This window comes from Macrobrachium nipponense, chromosome 44, assembly GCF_015104395.2.
Source record: "Macrobrachium nipponense isolate FS-2020 chromosome 44, ASM1510439v2, whole genome shotgun sequence".
NCBI classification, from domain to species: domain Eukaryota; kingdom Metazoa; phylum Arthropoda; class Malacostraca; order Decapoda; family Palaemonidae; genus Macrobrachium; species Macrobrachium nipponense.
This window is the reverse complement of record NC_087221.1, coordinates 38,475,075-38,502,574: the sequence shown is the minus strand read 5'-3', so window position 1 is coordinate 38,502,574 and position 27,500 is coordinate 38,475,075. Positions and strand designations below refer to the sequence as shown.

Sequence of the window (27,500 nt, the reverse complement as noted above, 5' to 3'; positions counted from 1 at the left end):
CACAAAGTGCTGATGAATGGCTCCTTGGTTTCTGTGAGCCTGCATGCGACGTTTGAGTGTTGTGGTTGTGTGTCCGATATAGCATTTTTGGGGGGACTGACATTGCTCGTCAGCACAGACAAACTTGTACCCACTATGTCAGATTCAACCTCTTTCTCCGTCGATGGGGGCCGTACTATTTTGCATTATCAATGAGGCCGTAAGGTGGTTTGGTTTGCAGTAAATTCTTGGAGTTATTTTGTTATATGGCGCTAGGGGGGTGGTTCCTCTTCGCAGTATACCAAGGATGGCTTTCCTTTCATCTTCGTGGTGTTTGTTGTATGTTATCTGATGGTATATCACTATTTTTTTGTCTTTGTCTTGTGTGTTGTCCTTCGGGGTCGGGTTATGGAAAGCCTCTAATCTCTTTTTGACAACTTGCTGGATCATGTCATCTGGGTAGCCGTTATTTGTGAGCAGCTGTTGAACTCTGTTGATTTCTTCGTTAGTCGCTTTCCACGTGGAACAGTGTGTTATGGCGCGTTTTATGTATGCATATACCACAGGTCGTTTTATATGCATCAGGGCATTCTCCTCTAGCATTTATATATATATATATATATATATATATATATATATATATATATATTATACACACAACACACACACACATATATATATATATATATATATATATTATATATATATATATATACATGATACATAAATAATATAATGGTTTTGCTTACAGTTCGGATTAAGTGAAACATGGTGTGCAATATCCGTAGATTCATTATAATATACAGTGTACAGTTAAACTGAATTGATTGAAGGCCGACGTTAACACTGGTTACAACCAGATATTCTTAAGGCAGTGGCTCCGAGTCGACTGCTACTTCAGTCATATTCTACTCTATTTTAATAATGAATAATAATAATAATAATAATAATATAACTAAATAACTAATAATAATAATAATAAAAATAATAATAATAATAATAATAATAATAATAAAATAATAATAATAATAATAATAATAATAATAATAATAATAATAATAATATAGTATCGGTCTGATCCGTTTGCAAGAGCTAAAAGTGTTTTATGTACATCGAATTTGGACTTCCTTAAACACCTGTGACTGAAATATGTGCGATGGCCATAAAAATCACAACACTTATTCAACTTAAGTCCCCAAAATAATTGCAGGTACCTGTAGAAAAATCACTATATGCAGCTATCTGTCCGTTTGACTATTCATCTAACCGCAATTTTATTTTTCCCAAATGCGTATGTAATGCTGAGTTCAAGTTCCTTGTTATTTCATCGTCAAGTACTCTACGTTTTGGCGATAATCGAAATTTATTATTTCCAAGTTAAACATTAGCACAGCTTTTACATACCGATGACTTACCGAGACTAATACGATGTTACTCCCATGGTAGAATGATTTCGGTAATAAAAGTTTATTTTTGCTCTGATATTTAGTATATGGAAGCTAGTGTGTGGAATTGACAAACTGTCACTGACACACACACCTCTATATATATATATATATATATATATATATATATATATATATATATATATATTCATATAGCTGTAGTATTTTATACATTATCTATATATTCATATAATGTATAAAGTATACAAGTATATGAATATATATATATATAATATATATATATATATATATAGAGTGTGTGTGTCAGTGACAGTTTGTCAATATCACACACGAAGCTTCCATATATATATATATATATATATATATATATATATATATATAGTATTATATATATATATATATATAATATATATTATATATACATATATATATATATATATATATATATATATATATATGTATAATGTTCATATACGTATTTGTATATATGTATATTATGTGTTCTGTGTAAATGAGGCCTTTGATTATTTGTTAGTTACGTGTAAGTTATTCAGTAAGAAAAAAATTAATTCTAGGAATCCTCCTTAATAGACTTTATTCTTCTTTTCCGTTGCAGCTATTCTGGAATGCCTCTGCAAGAGGTTTCTACCGGAGAACGTCAGCGCCATCATCTTCCTCACTCGAACGGAGACCTACGGGCGCAACACGGCCTCTGCCCAGTACTTCCTCCAGCTGGCTGGGTACCTGGGTATCCCCGTCATCGCCTGGAATGCAGATAACTCAGGGTTGGAGCAGGTAAGCACCAGCTCTCTAAAGACAAAGCATAAAATGTTTTTTTTTTTTTTTTTTTTTACGAAATAGGGATTGTTTACATTTTGTAAGGACAGAGCTCTAAAAGGCAAACTTAAGGTTTTTTTTTTTTCATAGTAAAGAGGGACACTAAAAAAACTTTTTATGTAAAGACAGATTTCTAAAAAGCAAAGCTCTAAAACAAGTGTTTTCTTTTTTCGTACTAAATGCGGAAAATGCTTATATTTTATATAGAAGAATAGGGTTCTAAAAACCAAAGCTCTAGAGTGAATATGTTTTCTTTTTTCGTATTAGTTATTTTTGCTGGCACTGAGAAAGGGAATTTCCCATATTTAACGAATGATAATTAAATATGAAGGCAGTGCATAAAGGAACTTAGAGTTTTGCATTTATGAAGATATGAAGAATCATAACGTACCATTTATATACTTGTCATGTAAATAATTATATCGTTTTTCACTAGCAACTGGAGTGTACATTTCTTTTGCCTTATTCGTTATCCTACCGTGCGTGCTTCCATGCAAAAATCACACTAACGCATTATCTTTAACATTTAAATTTAGTAATCGCTAGAAAGTTCTTGGGGACTTAAAGCAGAGTGCCAGACAGTGTGATGATGTTCGCTTTGCCGCTCGTCTTTCGACGCTGTGAACTTATAAGTCAGTAACTTACTCTCTCAGTCGTTATAGAGAATGCAAAGCTGATCAGTGTAAAGGTGTAGGAAGAATGATTATTAAAAAAGAAGGCTCGTATACTACCGCCATTTTTTGTACAAATAAATGCAGGTTACACGCATTTGTCTAAAAGAATGAACTCTGTTGAGAATAAGCCTTATTTTTATTTTGATCATAAGGACCACTTTGGAAAAGGCCGCTCACACCATACTCCTACGGTTTGTCGCAAGTTTCAGTCGTGATTGAATGCGCTTAATGGCGAGTGTCAGCGCCATCTGGGATTCAGAGATGATCACCCATCCAGAGACGACTCTGACCCAATGCTACTTGAGATCACTGATCAAGAGAGCATCTGTATGGTGAATGTGTGAATTAGTTAAATAAAAAGCTCGCGCACGCACCGCACACACACACACACACACACACACACACACACACACACACACACACACACACACACACACACAGGTGAAAGAGAACTGTTTCTTTACCTGTGTTAAGGGCTAGAACAGTTTTCCTTCAAAGAAATACTCCTTTACCTGTGTTAAGAGCTAGGATAGTTCTTCAAATCGATGACAAAATAATTTATTTTTCAATTTCAACGGTTTTGCGTATTGATTCATTTTTACATGATTTTTTTCGAAGACTTATAATATTGACATGTTACATAGTATATAAATTCACGGTACTCATCGTTGAACTTTTTTTAAACAAATCGTGCCCAATAATCAACTAATGTTCATATTGACCACTGAATTTACTATAGACCCGGAGAAACTATTACAACCGGATCTCTCTCTCTCTCTCTCTCTCTCTCTCTCTCTCTCTCTCTCTCTCTCTCTCTCTCTCTCTCTCTCGTACCAGATATGAGTGTTTTTGGTATTGTCATTCCCCCAACCCATTAAACCAATTATTTTTAATATAATTGCGTTCATGTCCTATTCCTTATTTCATGTTGAGATCAATTTTTTTTTAAATTATTATTATCATCGAAAAGTTGTACTAAACTCACTGCTTTTGGAATATTTTTTGTAATGTATTAATACATTGACACATCTGCGGAATTATTCATCGGGATTTATCTACCCCATACGATTATAGTAATTTAGACATTTCTATTATCGTTATTAATTTTGTTTTTATGCCGCTCTTGGCGGCACATGAAAAGGAAACCTTTTTTCTATTTATCAATGCTAAAATCCCTTTAAAAATTTCGATGCAGCCGGCCGACAATCATAATAACTGTCCTTCTGATATATTTCCGGATTCCCCCACAGAGCTTTTCAACCCGATACTATTTTCATTCATCCTTTTTTTATTTTTTTTTATTCCAGCCAAAATTAAAATCAATATTCTTCTTTTCATGAAACATTTCACAATTGTTGCATCGTGCATAGACTGGAAGCCTTGTAAATGACTTTGTTTGACGTGAATGAGGCCCCGATGTGGCTTCGGGGTTTTAATGACATATTGGATCACTTTTTTTTTATTTCTAATATTTGTTTTGCCTCGTATTTTAATGGCTCGTCGTTGAGCGTCAGTTTTTCTTTTCTTCATTTTTTTCGTGTAGATTTTCTTTGCCTGGGTTTTTATGTCTGTTCAAAAATGTAAAATGTTTTTGTCTTTTTTGTCTGGTCAGAACTATTTTTGTCTGGTGTTCTGTCTGTATGAATCTTTTTATCTTATTTTCTTTGTCTGTTCAAAAATATTTATATCTGCATTTAAAAAAAAATTATGATTATTTGTAATTTTGCTTTAAAGAATATTAGTACCTGGTTTTAGTCTTCAAAAATATTTTTATCGGTATTTTTGTTTTTCAAAATATTTGTTTGATTTTTTCTTTAATTTTTTTTTCTTCATAAATATTTTTATATGATTTTGTTCGCTTATTCAAACTTAGTTTAATCGGTTTTTTGTCATTTTGCAAATAACTTTACCTTGTTTTAAAGTATTTTATGTGGTTTTTTGTCTTCAAAAATGTTTTTATCTTTTACATCAAATATTTTTTATACTTTTGGAACTGAGAATACATTTAGGTGTATTTCACAAAGAAATGTTATTTTTTAAAGACTTTGGGCGATTTATTCATTGTTTTCCATTATTTGATTTTTTTTGCATACTTTATTACATTTGATTCTCCTTCATACCCAGATATATGTATGTAATGTTCTCGTAATAATTATTAGTTGGGGTAACATATATTCTCTTGATATTTTACTCTTTTTTTATACATTCATAGTAATGAAAATTAACAGGTTAAAGTTTCTTGATTTTTAACGGCAACACTTTTTTTACGCAAAAATATTCATCAGTATTTTGCGGCTTTATAGATGGCTTTTATTACTATATTTATTTACTCATCTTTCCCGCATTCCTACATATTACACAATCTTCAAATGCTTATTATACATGCATATTTATATATTATATATATGTGTGTGTATGTGTTTTTGTATGTATGTGTGTACACACAAACACACACACACACACACACATATATATATATCTATATATATATATATATATATATATATATATATATATATATATATTTTTTTTTTTTTTTTTTTTTTATATTTATATATATATATATATATATATATATATCATAATTAGTTTTTTTTTTTTTTTTTTTTTTTTTCTCCCTTGCCGTGACCTTTTAACATTCGTGACCAGACAGCAAATATTATATACCTACAAAAATATTCCTTTTGGACGATGAGCAACTGACCCGTACGAATTTCGGTTTTCAGTTTGGCGTATGGAACCTCTTTGATCTCCCCTCTGGCCGGGGCTGTGTTTGAAACCGTTACTAATATGAGAAACCTATCATTCCCCACTCGAACACTGTAAATAGTTTCGATTTACAGTGATAAAAAAGATTCCACGAACATTGCATTTATAATTCATGGTTTGAGATGACTATTTCATTGTAATTTTTATTGTGGCATCAGTGTTGTGGATGTGCATTTATTTATCTTCGTTTATATTTTGATTTGCGTGATAAATTCGGTAATGACGTGAAAAATTGTGTCGTAGGGAATATAGTAAAAAATTTATAATCACTTCAATTATATACGATTAATTCCGTTCAGTAGTAAATGGAATGGCGTGTATATATATATATATAATATATATATACTATATATATATATATATATATTATATATATATACATATATATATATATATATATATATATATATATATATATATATATATATATATTATGTAATGCCTTCCTAGCTTTCGTGCAATATTTATTAACAGTAATAGTAATTCTGAAAAAAAAAGTTCCCAAAATTATGTCTCGGCAACTCAAGAAATGGTATGTTTTCTCTGTAATAGAAACTCAAAATCTTTCTAGCAAAAGTGTTGCCTCTGGAGAGGACATCGACCAAAAATCGAGAGAGAGAGAGAGAGAGAGAGAGAGAGAGAGAGAGAGAGAGAGAGAGAGAGAGAGAGAGAGAATATGAGTTTGAGTGCTTAAAGAAAATTCAAAAATAGTTGAGAATCTGAAAGTTATTTGTTTGCTTGTGTAATGAGAGAGAGAGAGAGAGAGAGAGAGAGAGAGAGAGAGAGAGAGAGAGAGAGACTCTTATGTTGCAAAAGGGTGGCAGGTGGTGCAGTGAGTCGGAATGAAAATGGGAGAATTTTGACTCGTCTCACCAAAGGCTTATGCATTAATAGCCCCGAAGTATTTAAGGAGTTAAATCGCCCGAGGCTGAATGGTTCTTTCCTCTTAGTCTGAGGTTTCCCTTGATGTCCCCGTGACGGCTGGAGGCTAGAGGGCTGCAAATTGGTAAGTTGATCGGTTACTCTCCAATCATCAAACATACCTCCTTGCAGCCCCCTATCCTCAGGAGTTTTTATTCTATTTAAGGTTAAAGTTAGCCATGACCGTGCGTCTGGCAACGATATAGGATATGTCACTGGGCCGTGGCTGAAAGCTTCATGGGGCACGGCTCATACGCTGTACAGAAAACTCGATTGCGCCTAAGAAAATTTGGAGAATTGTTTTTCATGTTTAAATCTTTAAATTCCTATTTGGTTTAAATAAAGTTTGTTCTTAAAACCCCGACGGGATCCAAGTAGGCGTTCGGAAGTGGATTAGAAAGCATGGCGTGAATGGATAGCGTCCAATTTCGAAAATATGACTGATTGAACTGAGGGTATTTTACGTCATATTTTGAAGTTTGTACTAATATTATGAAAGGAATTCTGAGGCACGGGGCGTTAGATGGATATCAGAATTAACGAAGGCATATCGTCAGAACTGGAATTGAGCCGATTAGTGGCAGTGTGACAACCAGCTTTTTTTTTTTTTCCTTTCATTTTTTTTAGAAGCGCACACATAAACTTATATGCTACATATACACACTCCACACACACACACACACACACACACACATATATATATATATATATATATATATATATATATATATATATATATATATATATATATATATATATATATATATATATATATATATATATATATATATATATATATATATATATATATATATATATATATATATATATATATTCACAGATTCAGGATATCAACTTCAGCCATGTAGGAAAGGAAAGAGATAATAAACAAGTGGTTTTAGATAGCCGTCAGTTGATTGAAAGTTCACGGTCCAAGAAGTTTAAAATCCTCACTGCATCACCTACGTCTTAGCTCCTCAGACTGGCGGACGGGAGAGACTGGACCTGAGAGGTATTCCGGTAAGGAACCCAACCTCCAAATGTGATAGTCATACCTCCTCAACTTCAGAAGTTATTGGGGAACTTGAAAACCTGCTGTCTGCGGGCGCTGAAGTTATCTGCAGCGGTATCACAGTTGCTCTGTGTACGTTTCATCCAGGTGAACTTCATGGAATAATAATAGAAAGAAAAATACGCAAGGATGATAAACGTTGTGGACATTAAGTAGATGTGATTGTGAATCATTGCCATAGGCTTCTTGTCTTATTATATCTTTCAAACGTATGCCTTCTTTGTTTATATTTTATTTTATTTTTGGAATTTGGTTATTTTACTCATGTTTTTTTTTTTTTTTTTTTACTTTTTGATACAAAAACTCAGTTCTTTGGAAGCTTGGTTTACAATCTGTGTCTCTCTTGTTTGATCCATATAGATATTTAATTAGTTGGAATAATAATAATAATAATAATAATAATAATAATAATAATAATAATAATAATAATAATTATTATTATTATTATTATTCATTATTATTATTATTATTATTATTATTATTATTATTATTATTATTGATGATGGGAAAAGAAGCCCAAGATTAACGAGTATAACTGTTTAGAAGAAAGAAGTTTTTGTTTGGTTTGATAATAATAATAATAATAATAATAATAAAATAATAATAATAATAATAATAATTACAAAATGATGCTACGGTATTCCTAACATGCTCCTACAGTCTTACTCATTATTATCAAGCAACTCAGTTTGCGTTTGATCGCATCGTCTCCCCGAAATCAATCTTGCTATCAGCCTCGTCCATCCCATACATCATCTGGCACTGATTGATTACATCATTCCTCCACAGGGCAGGAGTAATGACGGGGGAGGGACTATGCTCCTCCTCCTCCCCCACCCTTCCTCCTCCTCCTCCTCCTCCTCCTCCTCCTCCTCCTCCCTCCCTCCTCCTCCTCCTCGCAAGTCGTAACTTGATAACAAGATTGCTTTGATTTTTGGAAGGTAGGCACTTCATCTCGGGACAAAAGTTTCCCCTCGACGTCATTCTTCAGCCATAACTTTACAAAAGCCTCTCGGTTCCCCTACTCGGAAATTTAACTGGGCTCAGATATGAAATGGTTAGCACACACACACACACACACACGCTTTTCTATAATTTAAAGTCTCTCTCTCTCTCTCTCTCTCTCTCTCTCTCTCTCTCTCTCTCTCTCTTAAAAGATCGTTTTTCATCTCTTTGCGTAGCGATATCGTTCACTCCTTCAGTTCTCTCTCTCTCTCTCTCTCTCTCTCTCTCTCTCTCTCTCTCTCTCTCTCTCTCAGGTTTAGTTACGAGTAACTCAAAAAGAAAATAGAGTACTTAGAAGAACTAACCCAAATTGAAAAGAAAATAGATATAATGAATATAAGTGCCAAACCTGGTATTCCCAAGAGACTGGGAATGATGATCAAATAAAAAGGGTTCCAAACTTATAGATCAGATAGAAAAAATAGGAATCAAGGGGGAACCGCAATATATGGGAAAGACAAAAAACAAGGAAAAAATATATGAGAAATATAGTACTCAGAATGTGAACTAATAGCGGTAGAATTTGAATCTGAAAAATTAATGAACATAGTAATATATAGACCTCCTAATACTAAAGAGTTTGACTTAATAATTGAAAAATTGGATGATATATGTAGAAATCACAAGGACTGGACTATTCTCCTATCTGGTGACTTCAACTTTCCTTTCGTAGAATGGAAAGAACGAATAGGAGATTGTGGATGTACTTATACATATAAAAAAGAGAAGTAGTAGGTGCAGAAGATAAGAGGCAATTCGAAAAGCTATTAGATATGCTACTAGAATACAACATTCAACAAATAAATCACCTGCCAACAAGAAAGGAAAATACTTTAGACCTAGTATTTGTGAACGAGGTGAATTATGTTAAAGAAATAATAGTTTATAATGCGAGTATTTCAGACCATAATGTCATAGAATTAACAGTTCATTCCAAAGCAAGTGAAAACAGAGATAAGCAAGAAATGAAAAAGTGGGAAGGATATGGAAAATACAACTTACCTTACAGACCTTACATCTTGTTCGGGTTGCCAGGTCCCTCAGTGTGAGGCACCTCTAATGTCTACCAGAGAGTTGCTAGTACATCTTCCGGTATATTTTGCATCTTCCAATCTTGGATGGTCTGGGATGCAGTTTAGATATTTGTCGAGCTTATTCTTAAACACATCTACGCTCACTCCTGATATATTCCTCAGATGAGCTGGCAACGCATTGAATAGACGCTTGCATTATCGATGCTGGTGCGTAGTGGATTAATGTCCTGTGTGCTTCCTTATTTTTGCCTGGGTATATTTTTGGGCACTATTAATCTACCTCTGCTTGCTCTTTCTGATATTTTTAGTTCCATGATATTTTCTGCTATTCCTTCTATCTGTTTCCATGCCTGAATTATCATGTAGCGTTCTCTCTCCTTTCTAGACTATATAATTTTAAGAATTGTAGTCTTTCCCAGTAGTCTAGGTCCTTAACTTCTTCTATTCTAGCTGTAAAGGACCTTTGTACACTCTCTATTTGTGCAATATCCTTTTGATAGTGTGGGTACCATATCATATTGCAATATTCAAGTGGACTACGAACATTTTTTAAGGTTTTAAATAAAAGCATAATCATGTGTTCCAGCTTTTCCTTGTTTTTGAAGTGCCGTAACAACATTCCCATTTTGCTTTACATTTTGCCAACAGAGTTGCTATTTGATCATTGCATAACATGTTCCTATTCATCATCACACCAAGGTCTTTAAACTGCTTCCATTGTTTGTGATGGTCTCATTATTAGGTCCCTTATATGCATATAGCTTTCTTTCTCTGTCTCCATAATTTATTGATTCAAATTTATCAGAGTTAAATACCATCCTATTTACCTCTGCCCAATCATATACTTTGTTAAGGTCTCTTTGTAGAGCGTTCCTATCTTCATCCAACAGTAATTTCTCTACTTATTCTTGTGTCATCTGCGAAACTACTCACTACCGAATCCTTCAACATTAATTGTTGTCCTATGTCTTCATCAATAATAACAAACAGTATTGCAGCTAACACCGTTTACCTTGCGGACACACCGGATATTACCTTGACTTCATCCGATTTCTCGTCGTTTGCAATAACTATCTGTTTTCTGTTGTGTAAAAATTCTTTTAACCATCTTCCTACTTATCCACGATATTGTTTTGTCCTTTTCTTCGCTAATATATTATGGTCTACTTTATCAAAAGCTTTTGCAAAGTCTAAATAAACCACATCTGTTTCATTTCCGCTTTCATATTTTTGAATATGTTCTCACGGTGGACTAACAGTTGGGTTTGTGTACTTTTCCGGGTACGAAACCATGTTGTCCTTTATTAAACAAATTATTTTCTACAGTAAAAATATAAAATGGTCAGAAATAAATGAAGAATTAAACAAAGATTGGGATAACATTTTCGTAGCGATGACATAAGGGTAAATACGGAGATATTATATAAAATATTAGAGAAAATAGTGGATAAATATATACCGAAGAAGAAAAGTAAAAAACATCATTCATGCATATTAACCCAAGTTCCAGAAAATCAGAAAGTGGAAAAAAGGTCTTGCAAAAGAAAAAAATGCATGGAAAGTTATAGAACTAAAAAGTAAGATAGAAAATGCAGAACAAAAGATTATAACAATCAAAAGAAAATGAAAAACGGGAATTGGAAGAAAAAACCCTATTAAATATCAAGCAAAACCCCAAACTATTATATTCATATGCGAAGAAGATGAATAAAAGAAGAATAGAAATAGGCCCTCTGAGAATTGAAGGGAGATTAACGAAATGAAAAAAAAGGAAATTTGCAACATACTGGCAGAACGATATAAGAGAGAATTCACCCCTAGAATAGATAATGAAGATAATGATATAGAAGTAAGGGACGAAAATAGTGAATATTTAGCTGACATAGAAATTAATGAAAGCTGATATTGTGCAGGCAATTAATGAAATTAAAAATGGAGCTGCTGCAGGGCCTGATTGGAATCCACCCTGCTATTTTGTTAAAGAAAGTAGTTCATTCTATCGCAAAGCCACTTGCAATATTATTAAGACAAAGTGTAGATACAGGCAAGATTTATGATGAGCACAAATTAGCATATATCACAAATACTTTCAAAAGTGGATCAAGACTTGAGGCAAGTAATTATAGGCCTGTGAGTCTAACATCACATATTATGAAAGTGTATGAAAATGGGGTAATGAAGAAAAATATTATGAAACATTTAATAAAAAATAATTTTTTTAATATAGGACAACACGGTTTCGTACCCGGAAAAAGTACACAAACCCAACTGTTAGTCCACCGTGAGAACATATTCAAAAATATGAAAAGCGGAAAGGAAATGAAACACATGTGGTTTATCTAGACTTTGCAAAAGCTTTTGACAAAGTAGACCATAATATATTAGCAAAGAAAATTAGAAAACACAATATCGTAGATAAAATAGGAAGATGGTTAAAAGAATTTTTACACAACAGAAAACAAATAGTTATTGCAAACGATGAGAAATCGGATGAAACCAAGGTAATATCCGGTGTGCCACAAGGTACGGTGTTAGCTGCAATACTGTTTGTTATTATGATGAAGACATAGACAGTAATGTTAAGGATTCGGTAGTGAGTAGTTCGCTGATGACACAAGAGTAAGTGAGAAATTACTTGTGATGAAGATAGGAACGCTCTACAAAGAGACCTTAACAAAGTATATGATTGGGCAGAGGAAAATAGGATGGTATTTAACTCTGATAAATTTGAATCAATAAATTATGGCGACAGAGAAGGAAAGCTATATGCATATAGGGGACCTAATAATGAGACAATCACAAATAAGGAAGCAGTTAAAGACCTTGGTGTGATGATGAATAGGAACATGTTATGCAATGATCAAATAGCAATTCTTTTGGCAAAATGTAAAACAAAAATGGGAATGTTGTTACGGCACTTCAAAACAAGAAAAGCTGAACACATGATTATGCTTTATAAAACATATGTTCGTAGTCCACTTGAATATTGCAATATGATATGGTACCCACACTATCAAAAGGATATTGCACAAATAGAGAGTGTACAAAGGTCCTTTACAGCTAGAATAGAAGAAGTTAAGGACCTTGACTACTGGGAAAGACTACAATCATTAAAATTATATAGTCTAGAAAGGAGAAAGAAGAACGCTACATGATAATTCAGGCATGGAAACAGATAGAAGGAATAACAGAAAATATCATGGAACTAAAAATATCAGAAAGAGCAAGCAGAGGTAGATTAATAGTGCCCAAAACAATACCAGGAAAAATAAGGAAAGCACACAGGACATTAATCCACTACGCACCAGCATCGATAATGCAGCGTCTATTCAATGCGTTGCCAGCTCATCTGAGGAATATATCAGGAGTGAGCGTAGATGTGTTTAAGAATAAGCTCGACAAATATCTAAACTGCATCCCAGACCATCCAAGATTGGAAGATGCAAAATATACCGGAAGATGTACTAGCAACTCTCTGGTAGACATTAGAGGTGCCTCACACTGAGGGACCTGGGGCAACCCGAACGAACTGTAAGGTAAGGTCTGTAAGGTCTCTCTCTCTCTCTCTCAAAAGATCGTTTTTCATCTGCTTAGCGATATCTTTCACTCCTTCAGTTCTCTCTCTCTCTCTCTCTCTCTCTCTCTCAAGATCGTGTTTATCTGCTTAGCGATATCTCTCTCTCTCTCTCTCTCTCTCTCTCTCTCTCTCTCTCTCTCTCTCTCTTTAAGGTCCATAGGTCACTCAGCACCCTCTATTTTTTTTCTTCCGCTGTCTTATTAATCTTAGTATATTTGCCACTATTTCAGGCTGTCTGGCAATCTCAGGTTTCAAAATTTAGTTCTCTATCGCCGAAGGGTGACCTTAAAACTAATTTTCCAAGATCCAGACTTTGCCACAACTCCTGCGCAAAGGATTTGTGCAGTTAAATGCAAATGACTTTACCACCAATACAGTACTCTACTTCAAGATTGCAAAAATAGAAAACGGGGTATCGAGAAAATTGTTTGGAGCATTTAGCAATGAAAACGAGGATCACGCGTGAAAGGAACAGTTTATGAAGAGTATTGAAGAAAGGAGCTCATGATAATGTCAGAGGAGCTCTTCAGCGCACTAGGAGACTCGGAAGGCTAGGATCTACTTGGATGAAGTGTAAGAACCAAGAGGCTATAGATGCGTGGAGATTTGTGGAAGTGAAAGCACAGGAAAGATTAAAGTGGCTGAACATAAAAAACGCGCATGCGCCCGTGACGCCTCACGGCGGTGGAGAAGATTACCAAGACGCTTGATGGATGGAAATTCGAAGCATAGTAAACTTTCGAAAGATGAAATAACAAGGAAGTTAGAATGTCAGACTGTGCGTTGGAACAGATCCTGAAGAAAGAACAGTAGTGCCTTTTGTATATGACACGGCCAAAGAATGGTCTCTCACGTAAAAGATGTTGAGCGAATTACATTGTTTCAGGAGTCCCTCTTTTGGAGGCTGCCTTTTTGGGGGATCTTGGTCATCCGATATATTTGGTGAGTCGTCACTGGAGAGGGTGCGGTATTCGTCGTCGTTCTCCCCATTTTTATCGCCACGCGTTTTGCTTGTTACCGAATTTTTTCCAGTTGCGTAATTGTCTTTCCGTTGCCACACTTAGCAAGATGGCACGTACCAAGCAGACTGCTCGCAAGTCCACTGGAGGCAAGGCCCCACGAAAGCAGCTGGCCACCAAGGCTGCTCGTAAGTCTGCTCCTGCTACAGGAGGAGTGAAGAAGCCTCACCGTTACAGGCCCGGTACCGTGGCCCTTCGTGAGATCCGTCGCTACCAGAAGAGCACAGAGCTTCTCATCAGAAAGCTGCCCTTCCAGCGCCTGGTTCGAGAGATTGCCCAGGACTTCAAGACCGACCTCCGTTTCCAGTCTTCTGCCGTCATGGCGCTGCAGGAGGCATCTGAGGCCTACCTCGTCGGTCTCTTTGAAGACACCAACTTGTGCGCCATCCACGCCAAGAGGGTCACCATCATGCCCAAGGACATCCAGCTTGCCCGCCGCATTCGTGGAGAGCGAGCCTAAGTCCAGCAACACCACAAAAATACTCTGTCTTCATAATAGGAAAAGAACATACGTGAACACAGAAGTATTAATTTTAACATGTAAAATTTGTATGTTCCAGTGACTTTAGTATCATCTTTAGCACTATGACCATACTGTTTCCATCTTGAACTGGGTCTGGTGGCAAACGAACCGGCCGGTTCAGGGGAGAGAGCTTAAGACTGGTCTCCGAGACTGATCTTTCACAATTTTCTATAAGCAACTTCCTAACCTGTATCTGCCTTCACCATCTTCCCAACGGGGGCAAGGTCCTTCAGCAAAGCTGGGAATGTAACGTCTGGAAGCAGACCAGACCATTGGTGAGGGTGGCGGGAACTCAAAGGGTAGTAGATATCCTACCCGAAGGACATTCACTCTTTGCATTGTATCACTGCCATGTTGTCCAATGGCTTGACAGGCAACCCCCCCCACCCCCCCTACCACCACACCAACAGCAACAAGGGGGTGGGGGGCGGGGGGGGGGCACATTTCCCATAGCAGTGTCCTCCCTTATCCTTACCCTCACCCCCCTTTCCTATAGTTTTTGTCTTCCGCCTCGATGTGGCGTGTTTTCATTTTTTTTTATTGAGGTGGTCTTCATATATATACTATATATATATATATATATATATATATATATATATACTATATATATATATTTTTTTTTTTTTTTTTTTTTTTTTTTTTTTGCATTTTTTTTTAATGAGGTGTGTTAATTTTTTTTTGATTGTTTTTTTTTTTTTCACTTTTTTTAACTGTGTTTTTTCTTTACTGATGTCGGTGGTTTTTTCATATTTTTTTATTCAGGTGAGTTTTTTTCATATTTTTATTGAGGGTTTTTTTTCGTATCTTTGCATTGAAGTGAAGTTTATCTTTTTTTTTTTCTCATCCGGGTGCGTTTTTCAGATTTTTTGTTTATTGAGGTACGTTTCTTCTTAATTTTTTTTTATACAGGCGATTAAATCCCTTTCCGTTACTTGAACGCAGCATTTTGTATTTAGCGTTTATGAGGTTTTAATTGACCACTACCTTTTGATTTAATTTGCAATTTAATGTGCTTTTCAATCGTCGATTTGAATGGAATAAAGGCGACGTTTTTGCATCACTAATTTTGATTCAATAAAAAGCATTCGGTTGGACCCGTAATCGTGAACGCATGAAGTACCGCTGCCTTTTCAAAAAGAGTCTACGAGGTTATTGTATAAAATTGCTGCGAATTATGCATATTCATAAGCTGATCTATGCGGTGCGGTTTGCTTTTGATTATGCAAGTGGAATTATTTTATTAAATAGAAATCGTTTACTTTTTCCATTTAACTTTTGAAGGTAATCAATGGATTTCCTGTTTAGTGCAAACCAGGTGTGTTTCACAGAGAGAGAGAGAGAGAGAGAGAGAGAGAGAGAGAGAGAGAGAGAGAGAGAGAGAGAGAGAGGGGGGGGGGGTGGTGTTACGGGTGAATTCAACTCGATATCTACTGGCTTGGCCAAACACCTTACTCGTTTTATATAATATATATAAATATATATATATATATATATATATATATATATATATATATATATATATATGTGTGTGTGTGTGTGTGTGTGTGTGTGTGTGTGTGTGTGTGTGTTTAAAGCAATAGCTTCACAAGTTGAAACTTATCATAAGTGCATGACGATTAGATTAAAACGGCCCATGTAACGGAAACTGCATACAGTCACTTAATATCCTTGGGAGCTCAGGACGCATGCATACATTTGGACTACACAGTCATAATCATCGTGCATCAGGCAGATGGTGGTGTTAGAGCAGAATGCATTAGACGAGCTGATGAGAATCATTACTACGCGTGAACAAGCTGTCATTTACTAAGGAAGTTGATGTGGAAACGACTTATAATTTTCTCAGTAGGAACAATATTCGCATTGGGTTAGATTTCATGGTTTTTGAGGTAAGTTTGTTTGAGATAATTTGCTTTGAAGATTCCTTAGTGGGGGTTGTGTAACTTAAGTCTCGTGTGATCTGTAGTGCTTCTGTTAATTTTTTTTAAATATTTATATTATTTCTAGGTATATCACGTTTATTATCTTGAGTTTTCTACTCATTTGGCAAAGTATTATTACTAAATATGGTTTAAGAAACCTCTTCAGTGTTCAATCTCCCTCAAAAACGTGAGCTATTGTTTTAACAGGTGACTTTGCATTATAAGAAATCACGTTTGAAAGCGACCCTTATATTTCTGCAGAATAGGAAGAAGTAACTAAAAATATATTGATAAAATACACAGACAGTTACAAACTGTTTGTTAATATTATTAATGAATGTCGTTCATACATGAACAGTATGCCAAACAAACTTCTGATTAGGCAAATCAGTTATTAGCGAAAACGAATTTGGCAAAATCAGGAACAGAATAAAAGGTTTCAAAAAATACCTTTAAAGGGACGCCTGTAAATATGTATTATATTATGTAAGAACCAAAAATGATATGATAGAATAAAAGGGGAAAATTAAACGAGAAAGACGTACGAACAAAAAAAAATATTAAAGGAATTCATAGTATATGGTGAGGTCGTCTTTTTCTTGTTTGGGAGAACGTCAATAGCTCTCTCTCTCTCTCTCTCTCTCTCTCTCCCCTTTGAACTCTGTGCCTCTCCCTTGGAAGCTCGCTGGCGTATTTACGGCTCCTGGGAGTCATTGTGTGAGACTAATTCACTTAACAATTGGAGAGCTAAATGCAGATAATCCTAAGGATTGTTTAAGGCGTTTTCGGCCTCCTCATCCTCCCCCTCCCCCTCCCCCTCCTGCTTCAGCTCCTGCTCCTGCTGCTCATACTGCTGTTACTTACTGCTACTTTCTCCTGTGAATAACCTTACTGTTTCTACTTATTAGTCCGGGGAATGGGGGAATGACGTGTTCTTCTCTTTTGGCATTAGGGCGAGAGGGGAGACACTTGGTGGTATCACCAGGGATGGGTATAAAGGGGGTTGGGAGGAATTTGCAAGAGAGAGAGAGAGAGAGAGTTACACGGAGTTACAAGGAGTAGGATATCTCAAAGACTTGTTAGTCCATCTGAGGAGACATCGTGCGCTCACTTATCTGTAGGAGCAGGTTTCACAGTGTCCTAATGATTTTGTCTAGCTTTCGACGCAGTCATTCTTACGTTTTCCTCCGTTGGTACGAAGAGAAGGGCATCTTGCACGAGTGCCCCATCCGTTTCTTTTCATCGACGTTGTTAATTACTCGGGAGACGTCTGTAATTATTAGAATTTCCCGATTGCGGGGCAGGTTCGAGGGAGCGCAAGAATATTAATGACGGTCTCTGGTGCCACTCTCCCGCCGGGGCTTAATGCAGGAGTGTCAGTCAGGTACCTGAGGTGGGATTAAGGCTTCGAAGGCTTTATGCAGCGTAAACAGAAGTTCGCTTTTTGTATTTTCCTGCTGCTCCAGTTATGCTTTGAGGGCTTTGTATTCTTGCGTTACGTGTCGATGGATTTGATCGTAAATTGAAGTCGTTTTCGGAATGGACATCTTCTTACGTTTAAAAGAATTAATAAGTGGAAATGTGACTTGGGTTTGCGAAGGAAACTTGGCTTTAACAGGCTTTCTTGTTTTTTGCAAAGTTGTCCAAAAATAAAGTTGTTGGCGAATGAAAAGAATTAACTTAACGTAATTGACCAGTTCCATAAAAGAAAAATAGAAAAGTCGATCAGTTAAGGTTTAAAACAAAGTTGATCAGTTAAAATTTTGTAAAAAGTCGATCAGTTAAAATTTAAAACAAAGTCGATCACTAATTTTTTTAAAAGTCAATCCATTCAAATTTTAATAAAGTCGATGAGTTAAAATTTAAAACAAAGTCGATCAGTTCAAATTATTTAAAAAGTCGACCAGTTAAAATAAAAAATAAAGTCGATCAATTAAAATTTTTAAAAAGTCGATGAGTTAAAATTTATAAAAAAAGTCGATCAGTTAAATTTTTTTTAAAGTAGATCAGCACTTCATCAGAGCATGCATTAATATTAAGGAAATTGTGCTCAAGTTACCATTGATTTTCAGAGAAAAAAAAATGTAACCATAAATTTCTCCTGACATGAAATGGACCCTTACATCGATTTTGCCCGGGCTGTTGATTTTAGTATGGCCGTAGTGCCAAGATCTCACAAGTGACTCCCTTCATGACCCAAGTTGACGTTGCTCCGTTGTCACCTTCAGTAGTTGGAAGACAATGTATGGACTTGTGTGTGTGTGTTGGTACGTTCCTTTCTTTGTCTGCCCTGCTGTCTGCAAGCTATGTCAAAAGATTACTGATGTGTAAAAGTGGACTTTGTGGATTGGCACAAAGCCGAAAAGGAATTTGTGAAATTTTGAAATGACCTGAACCGGATTTACTTGACCCGGTTTGGGAGTTATGTCGTTCTCTTTTGAGTATATTTTATTGTTAGTTTTTTACCGAGATGCGTCAACCAAATTCTCGTCTTGTGATAGTAGGGACAAGATATATATATATATATATATATATATATATATATATATATATATATATATATATATATATATATATATATATATCATATATATATATATATATATATATATATATATATCATATATAAGATATATATATATATATATATATATATATATGATGATATATATATATATAGATATATATATATATATATATATATATACTATATATATATATATAGATATATAGATATATAAAAATATATTTATTTTTCAGCAACACAATATCCCTCAAAAAAAAAAAATTTTGTTGTTCCGTGCTCTTCTCTCTCTCTCTCTCTCTCTCTCTCTCTCTCTCTCTCTCTCTCTCTGTAACCATACCACAGGCAGTAGCATAACCCTCTCCATACTGCCCCCCCATACCTTACATCCACCCCCACCGCCACCCCCCCCCCACCCCCACCCCTACGCAGACCCCCAGCCGTGTGTGGCATCACCAATTCCATTCACGTACTAGACTGTGTGATTTTATTTTCCATCAGGGTCTTACTTTTAGATCTCGCGTGATTTGCACTGCATCTTAATTAACCCCTGTTTCTTTTATGTTATTCTGGTCAATCTTCCCCCCCCCCCCCTTTCTTTCCCGCTGGGGGACGTAATATGGGTTCCCTTGTACATACCTAGGTAATCCCGGGTGACTAGCAAATACATACGCTGGCTCAGATAATAAACAAACAAACAAAATAATGTATTTTTGAAGTTGGACTCTGGAGGAGTGAAAAACTCCTGCCTGATACTGGATATGAGTTGAATGGATACAAAACCAAGTAATTTGCTATTACCACTAATTCATTATGAGATTTGATTGATTGATTGATTGATTATGGCCACTGAAACTGGCGTCACAACTTTTAGGTTTATGTGCCGATAAGGACGCCAAGAATGGAGGTGTGTGTTATTTCCCTGATGCGTCATTCAGAATGTATTGAAATTCGTTTAAATTTTTATTCATAATTTCGGAACAGCCATATATAGTTGTCATTCGTGTGAACTGCTTCAGTACACTTGGATTCATCTGTGAATGAAAGAGTTTTAATTCCATCCCGAAAGAAACTAATACACTGCATTCTGGCTTACAAAACTGCTCATGTTAATTTGACGATTAATGAAAGCTAAGGCATTTTGCTGTTGAATCTCAGACTGAGTCAGTAGCCTAACTATAGTAGATTCACTTCAATCGTCCATCTGATGTCTAGGCCACTCCCTACGACGCTCCTGATTGGCTGTTGGGAAGCCAATCACAGGGCTGGAAACTCTCAGTCTCTCTCGAGAGAGACTTCACATAGGCAGGATGTATCTTCCACCTCTCCTGAGGGATACGTCTTTCAAATGTATCCCTTTGGAGAGGTGGTACGTACTACATCTTGCCTATGTGAACTTTCGAGGGAGACTGAGCGTTTCCAGCCCAGCGATAGGCTTATCAACTGCCAATCAGGAGCGTCGTAAGGGACGGGCCTAGACATGAGACGCACGGGTGATGTGAATCTACTTTAGTCAATATTGCCGATGATATAGCGCTTGGAATAATCTTAGACTTGAAAAAGAAACCCAAATGGTAAACAAGTTATTAAGTGATTTTGTGGGTTTCTTTTTCAATCTTCAGAATAAAACTGAAAGAAGTTTTTGTTTGGTTAATCTTAGACTTATCTGTCGCAACGTCCACGCTTACGGTTAGTACGATGCTGCCACACAAACCCTTATCTATTTTTTTCATCGACCTATTTACTAAATGTCTTTCCAAAAATGATGGTTCCTCGTTCGTTTGCGCATGAAAACGCAAAAAGGTGACCAGAGCCTCTCATTCACTCGCCGTCATCATCCATTTTCAGTCCAATGCATGCATTTCGTGTCCTCGTCTCCCTTCCTTCTGATCTGTTGGTTTTCTTTGGGATTGTCATTTGGCTTTTCTCTCTATCTCTCTCTCTCTCTCTCTCTCATGAAATTTCCCAGGGAAAGATTGATGAGAAGGTGGATTGAGGCGAGCTCATGCGTAATCCGGGTATTTTTAGTCTTAATATTTGCTGATTTCCAAACAGGAGGAGGAGGAGGAGGAGGAGGAGGAAGAAGTCGCTGATTCTTTATTGCGTCACATAGCGAGTCACAGTTGCCACGGGTGATTTGTTCATAAACAAAATGTAGCTTGTAGGCTGATTTTCAGGCTGGTCTTCTACGTGGTTTTGTTTTCGTTGATGGATTTTTCTGTAGTGCTTCTATGTACATTTTTTTTTTTAGCCAGCGGCCTTCTTTGCAGGAAAGCGCAGTCTCTCTCATTGAGGAATCATACTTTGCGCATGCGCAGGTCCGCTGCGTAGCCGAAAATACACTTATACCTTCTGTTGGTTCTTTCCAGTGAAGACCATATTCTTTGGAAGTTTGACTGTTGAGTCAGTGGTCCCTGTGGGTTCGTTCCATATGAATAGAGTTCATCTTAATAATAATAATAATAATAATAATAATAATAATAATAATAATAATAATAATAATAATATAAGAATAATAATAATAATATTAATAATATTTCAAGCATGTTGTATTGAAGGGGGTGCGGTGCATCTCTGCCCCCCACGACAAATGAAAACTCAGCACACGGATACGCCCTGCTGACCTCCCGAGTATAAATTAAGGTAACACCGAAAATATCATCAGTCTACTCAAAGCCACAGCCTTGAAAATATCTGGTCGAATCCAGAAGAAACGTCGGCGTATAATAATCTACGGTAATTGTATACCAGATTTCAATATATAAATTTCATAAAATTCATTGATCTTTTCATATGTATCCAATAGGCGCGTTACTCGCCAACCTAAATAATATTGAAAAAGCCCCCGTAATGAGAAGCATAGAAAAGAATTTTATAAAATAAATAATAAATGCAGCTGAAGCAGCAATGTCCTTCAATAGAATAATATATATATATATATATATATATATATATATATATATATATATATATATATATATATATATATATATATATATATTCGACATGTTTAGGCAGAGAAACCTTACTGTTTACGTCAACTCGAAAGTCCAGAACCAATGATGAATGCGCTTGCGATTAAAAGGCTTTTGTTTTTGTCGTATTGTAGGCATTCTTTTGACTAAAATACAAGCCTTTGTTCTTCCATGCAAATGTATTCATTGGCTTGCCAATGTACCTAGTTGTTGCTCTTGTTGTTGTTGTTACGGCGAATGCTTTTGTTAAGAATGTATCTATTCCATGCAAGGTTTTTTCAGTTCTCAGTGTTTCGTACCGAAACGAAACAACAAAGTGTACGTTTTTTTTTTTTTTTTTTTTTTTTTTTGTTCTTTTTTTATAGTCATAACACGTTGGAAAATCGTAAGAGATTATCAATAATTGCTTCACTTATGTACTGCTTAGATAATTTTTTTTTTGCGCTCAGTGGGAAATTTCGGGCTATTTATATATTTCCCAGACTGGAAAAACTAAGAAAAGTATAATGCGAGTTTTTTGTGTGCCCCAGAAGGATTGAAAATTATATATGTAACATTAACAAAGATTAAAAGCCTTCAATTTGAACCACATTGGGAACACAATGAAGACTTAGAAGGTACATTGGGAAGACAATGAAGACTTAGAAGGTAAGACTTTAGCAGATTTGTAATATCTTGGGGCCTCGACTCTTATATTATTTTTTAATATTAAGCTTAAAGGTTCTGTTGCTTTTTAATCTCCAATGGGAAGATCTCGGTAGCTGCCAATTTCTATAGCATCAGGCTTGGCATAATGGCTGTCTCAATGGGAACTACGTAGGTGTTATATGGTTAAAATATTAACTTTGTAAAAAATATTAACTTGTTAATATATAAAGTTAATGTAAGTAGCACTTTCATAATTTACGAACGTTTTTATCTTTTATAAGTTGTTTCAACTTTTTAAAATTGTTTTCTTAACTTACAGATCCCATCAAACAGATTTTTTTTAACTGAGTTGATATTGGAAAATGATTCGTAACTGTTTGATCCTTTTTTATGAAACAAGTAATGATTTTAGCAAAAGAGGAACAAAGCCTTTGTCTCTTATTAACTTTTCCTTTTTCTGTCTTTTTCTCTGTATCCATTCTTTCTTTTTTTATAACATCTTTTTCTCTCTGTAACCCTTCTTTCTTTTTTATATAACATGTTTTTCTCTTTGTATACCTTCTTTCATTTTTTAAACATCTTTTTCTCTGTATCCCTTCTTCCTTTTTTATATAACATCTCTCTGTATCCCTTCTTCCTTTTTTTCATAACCTTTTTCTCTCTGTATCCCTTCTTTCTTTTTTTATAACATCTTTTTCTCTGTATTCCTTCTTTCTTTTTTTATAACATCTTTTTCTCTCTATCCCTTCTTCCTTTTTTATAACATCTTTTTCTCTCTGTATCCCATTCTTTCTTTTTTTATAACATCTTTTTCTCTTTGTATCCCTTCTTTCTTTTTTTATAACACGTTTTTTCTTTGTATACCTTCTTTCATTTTTAAACATCTTTTTCTCTGTATCCCTTCTTCCTTTTTTATATAACTGTCACGTTCACACAGACTACCAACACCGAGGCTGTGTATACATAAAAGAAATAGACTAACTGTGTTAAAGAGAGTATTGATTTTCTATCTGCTGGCAGCCTTTGAAATGAAATATACGCGCTGGCGTCAAGGAAAAAGAAATAGAACAAAATATATATACGCGTGAAACTTGACGCATTCTTTCTAGGTTCGTGTTCCATCGTTTCGTTTTGGGAAGTAAAGGAAAATAGAGATTTTAATTACGGGGAATTTGTGGTAATGATAAATTTATTGTGAGGAATCCCAAGTTCTCTTTTGATCAGTGAGGTTGAAGAACACTGGGTAGGGTCTGCGTTCGGTTGGGTGACCGTCAAAATTAGGAAAATGCCGTTTAATTTATTGTGAGGAATCCTAGGTTGTCTTTTAATCAATGAGGTTAAACAACAGTGAGAAGGGGCTGGGTGCGGTTGGGTGACCGCCTAAATTGGGGAAATTCCGTTTAATTTATTGTAAGGAATCCTAGGTTGTCTTTTGATCAGTGAGGTTAATAACACTTGGTAGGGTCTGCGTTCGGTTGGGTGACCGCCAAAATTTGAAAAATGCCGTCTATCGGTACATCAACCTGTTGGACATTCACTTGACAGGGCGAAGGATGATTCATTCTAGACACACACACACACACACACACACACACTCACACACGCACACGCGCGCGGTTTCTCAGCAAGGCCTTTAGGGTGAGGTTATTAACCACACCCCATTTTTTTAAATACTAGTACCCACTTACTGCTGGGTGGATCGGTAAGCACTGGCAGGAACAATATCCGTTGTAAACGTGAACTGGCGCTGCACCACTAAACCAATCGCCCCCCCCCCCCCCTCTCTCTCTCTCTCTCTCTCTCTCTCTCTCTCTGATTATATATATATTATATATATATATATATATAGATATATTATATATATATTACACACACACACACACACACACACATATATATATATATATATATATATATATATGTGTGTGTGTGTGTGTGTGTGTGTGTGTGTATGTGTGGTGTGTGTGTAGGTGTGTGTGTGTGTGTGTGTGAGTTGAGTTCAACTGATGATTTAGCCTTTAGGTTCTCGGCTAGTAATGTGGGATGAAATTTTGAACCACATTTTACACCCATCCGACTACCAACCGTGGTCGACTGATTACCCCAATTACTTAATACGTTGCGCATATCAACAGAGATACAATATGTATACACACATATATATGCGTGTATATTTTTATACATGTGTGTGTATATTATGTATCTTTTCACTTTCCTTCCTCATTCCCCAGTTGAATGAACTCCAATAACTAGGCGAGACAAGGATGTTTGGTTCCATCACTTCATAGCGGTAATACAGAGCTTCCGGGTCCGCGATTTAAAAAAAAAAGTTGGCCAGGTTTGTTTTTGACGATTAAAACACACTGAATACTTTCCAATTTAGGTTATGGAATTGGATGACTATAACTCTTTCGTTCCACCCATCCCTGTGTGAAATAGCATTGATAAACTGAGAGAGAGAGAGAGAGAGAGAGAGAGAGAGAGAGAGAGAGAGAGAGAGAGAGAGAGAGAAAACTCACTGGTATGCTTCAGTACTGCGAAAAAAGGCCAAGATTTGATAGTCTCTTGTTATGAGAAGTTGAAGTCTACTAAATAACATTTTATACACATCGGTATATACGTAGACGTTACTAACCTATAATTAGTATTCTGGAACAGGAAAGAAAATCAAGGATTCCTTTGGATATGGAGGTTAATATTATGTAAAGAGACTCACTGAAATAGAATAAAAATTGAACCCAGTATTTTTAGAATTTCCACATTTTCAATATCTCACATGAAGCAAGAGATCAACGTAAAAACAGTCGGTATGGCAATAGGAGAGAGAGAGAGAGAGAGAAGCATGACTGCGGATTTGGTTTTATTCATGTGCAGTCTTCAAAAAAAATTGGTTCAAGTAAATAAAGAGTGAACGGTGGAAAATGAGACGACAATGTTGAATCTCATTATGATAGACCGAGAGAGAGAGAGAGAGAGAGAGAGAGAGAGAGAGAGAGAGAGAGAGAGAGAGAGAGAGAGAGAAGGTTCTGAGGACAACAACGAAGGATATTAAAATTGTCAAGCGATTCTGAAGAGTAATCTGGCCTCACAGCAGTGCGTGATAAAATAGGAGAGTTCGTTGGTAAGTAAATCGTGTGAGAGAGAGAGAGAGAGAGAGAGAGAGAGAGAGAGAGAGAGAGAGAGAGAGAGAGACTTGTTGAACTCAAAGAGGATGGAGTGGTAAACTGGATTTAGGGACCATGGGAGGGATGCAATTTGCACGGTTGACAACTAGGTCAAGTGGGGAAATACTGCCGTGTTAAAAGCACAAGTTTAGTTTTACTACGGATATCACTATCTTCTCCTTGTCAGAGAGAGAGAGAGAGAGAGAGAGAGAGAGAGAGAGAGAGAGAGAGAGAGAGAGATGACTAAATCACGAATGGAATATATTTGCTTATTACCGATTATGTGACCGACCTTTTTTCTTGCGTCTCCAGTTTTTGTAAAGCAAATACTTTACTATGCCTGAAAGCAATTTGATACGTTTTACAGGAACTCCTTTTTTTTTTCTTCTTTTTTTTTTATTTTGGGAAACGGCGTTTCATGTACATATTTCCTTGTCATTTATTTGCTGTGACTTTAGAAGATTCTTTTTTACTTTTTTTTTTAATTAATATAACTTTTGTTTATATCTGGAATTAGTTCTTAGAAAAATTGCTTGTTTGCAAATGTATCTTTATTGAAAGATAATCAACATAATTTAGTATTACTTTTACGTCAACTCGTTAGCAATTAGTACTTTTTAAACCATTTATGGAACTTTTCCTTTGAATTATGAGGTGCTACTACCCTGACAGTTTCATTAACACTGTATCCTAACCAACGTCTTCCACCTTGTGTCCGCAGGCAGCCCAGAGCGGGTTACGGATCCAGCTGGCGCCCTCCGTGCACCACCAGGCGGCTGCCATGCTCTCCATTCTGGTGAGGTACCAGTGGCACTCCCTGTCCATCGTCACGTCGCAAATCGCCGGACACACAGACTTCGTCCAGGCCGTCAGAGACCAGGTGGCTCAGCACAAGGAGAACCACATGGGAAAGTAAGTGCAATTGACATTCTCTCTCTCTCTCTCTCTCTCTCTCTCTCTCTCTCTCTCTCTCTCTCTCTCTCTGTAGGTTGTTGTACATATTTTATAGGACCGACATTACGCGAACCACAAGGTAAAGTGTTCTGTTAATAATATACAGTGACCTGGTTCAGATATATCTCTCGCTCTTCTATTTCTATATATTATATAAATTATATATATATAATATATATATATATATATATATATATATTATATATTATCTATATATATATATAGATTATTAAAGCGAATCTCACGGGAAAATGATAGTCAAAAATCCAAGCGCTTTCGGTCTTTACTCAGACATTGTCAAGGAGCTAATGAAGTACAATTGGAGAGAAAGGTCTCAGGAGAAAACAAGATCAAGAATACCCGATGGTTAATTGTCAAAAGGGTAAAAATTAAAAGAGATAATCCAGGATTATCGGATATCACACGGTCACAAACCTAAACAGATTTGACTCTAACCGAAATTACAAAGTACCTTTACAGTCCAAAACATGTAAAAA

General features: G+C 35.8%; 2 protein-coding genes across 2 annotated transcripts in view; both read left to right on the top strand.

Annotated features, from left to right (window-relative positions):
* Positions 1–27,500, top strand: part of LOC135204203 (glutamate receptor ionotropic, NMDA 2B-like) — a 654,480-nt gene that overhangs the window by 247,535 nt on the left and 379,445 nt on the right. Inside the window, exons 3-4 of the mRNA XM_064234292.1 lie at positions 2,002–2,180; positions 26,771–26,961. Coding sequence (XP_064090362.1) covers positions 2,002–2,180; positions 26,771–26,961 — 370 coding nt within the window. The remainder of the gene's footprint in view (positions 1–2,001; positions 2,181–26,770; positions 26,962–27,500) is intronic.
* Positions 14,340–14,771, top strand: LOC135204201 (histone H3). Its single transcript, XM_064234291.1, has one exon. It carries the CDS (start codon positions 14,343–14,345, stop codon positions 14,751–14,753), a length of 411 nt encoding a protein of 136 aa, XP_064090361.1. The 5' UTR covers positions 14,340–14,342; the 3' UTR covers positions 14,754–14,771.

Coding starts and splice junctions, on each gene's coding strand:
- LOC135204201 (XM_064234291.1), top strand. CDS start 14,343: ATGGCACGTACCAAGCAGACTGCTCGCAAGTCCACTGGAGGCAAGGCC.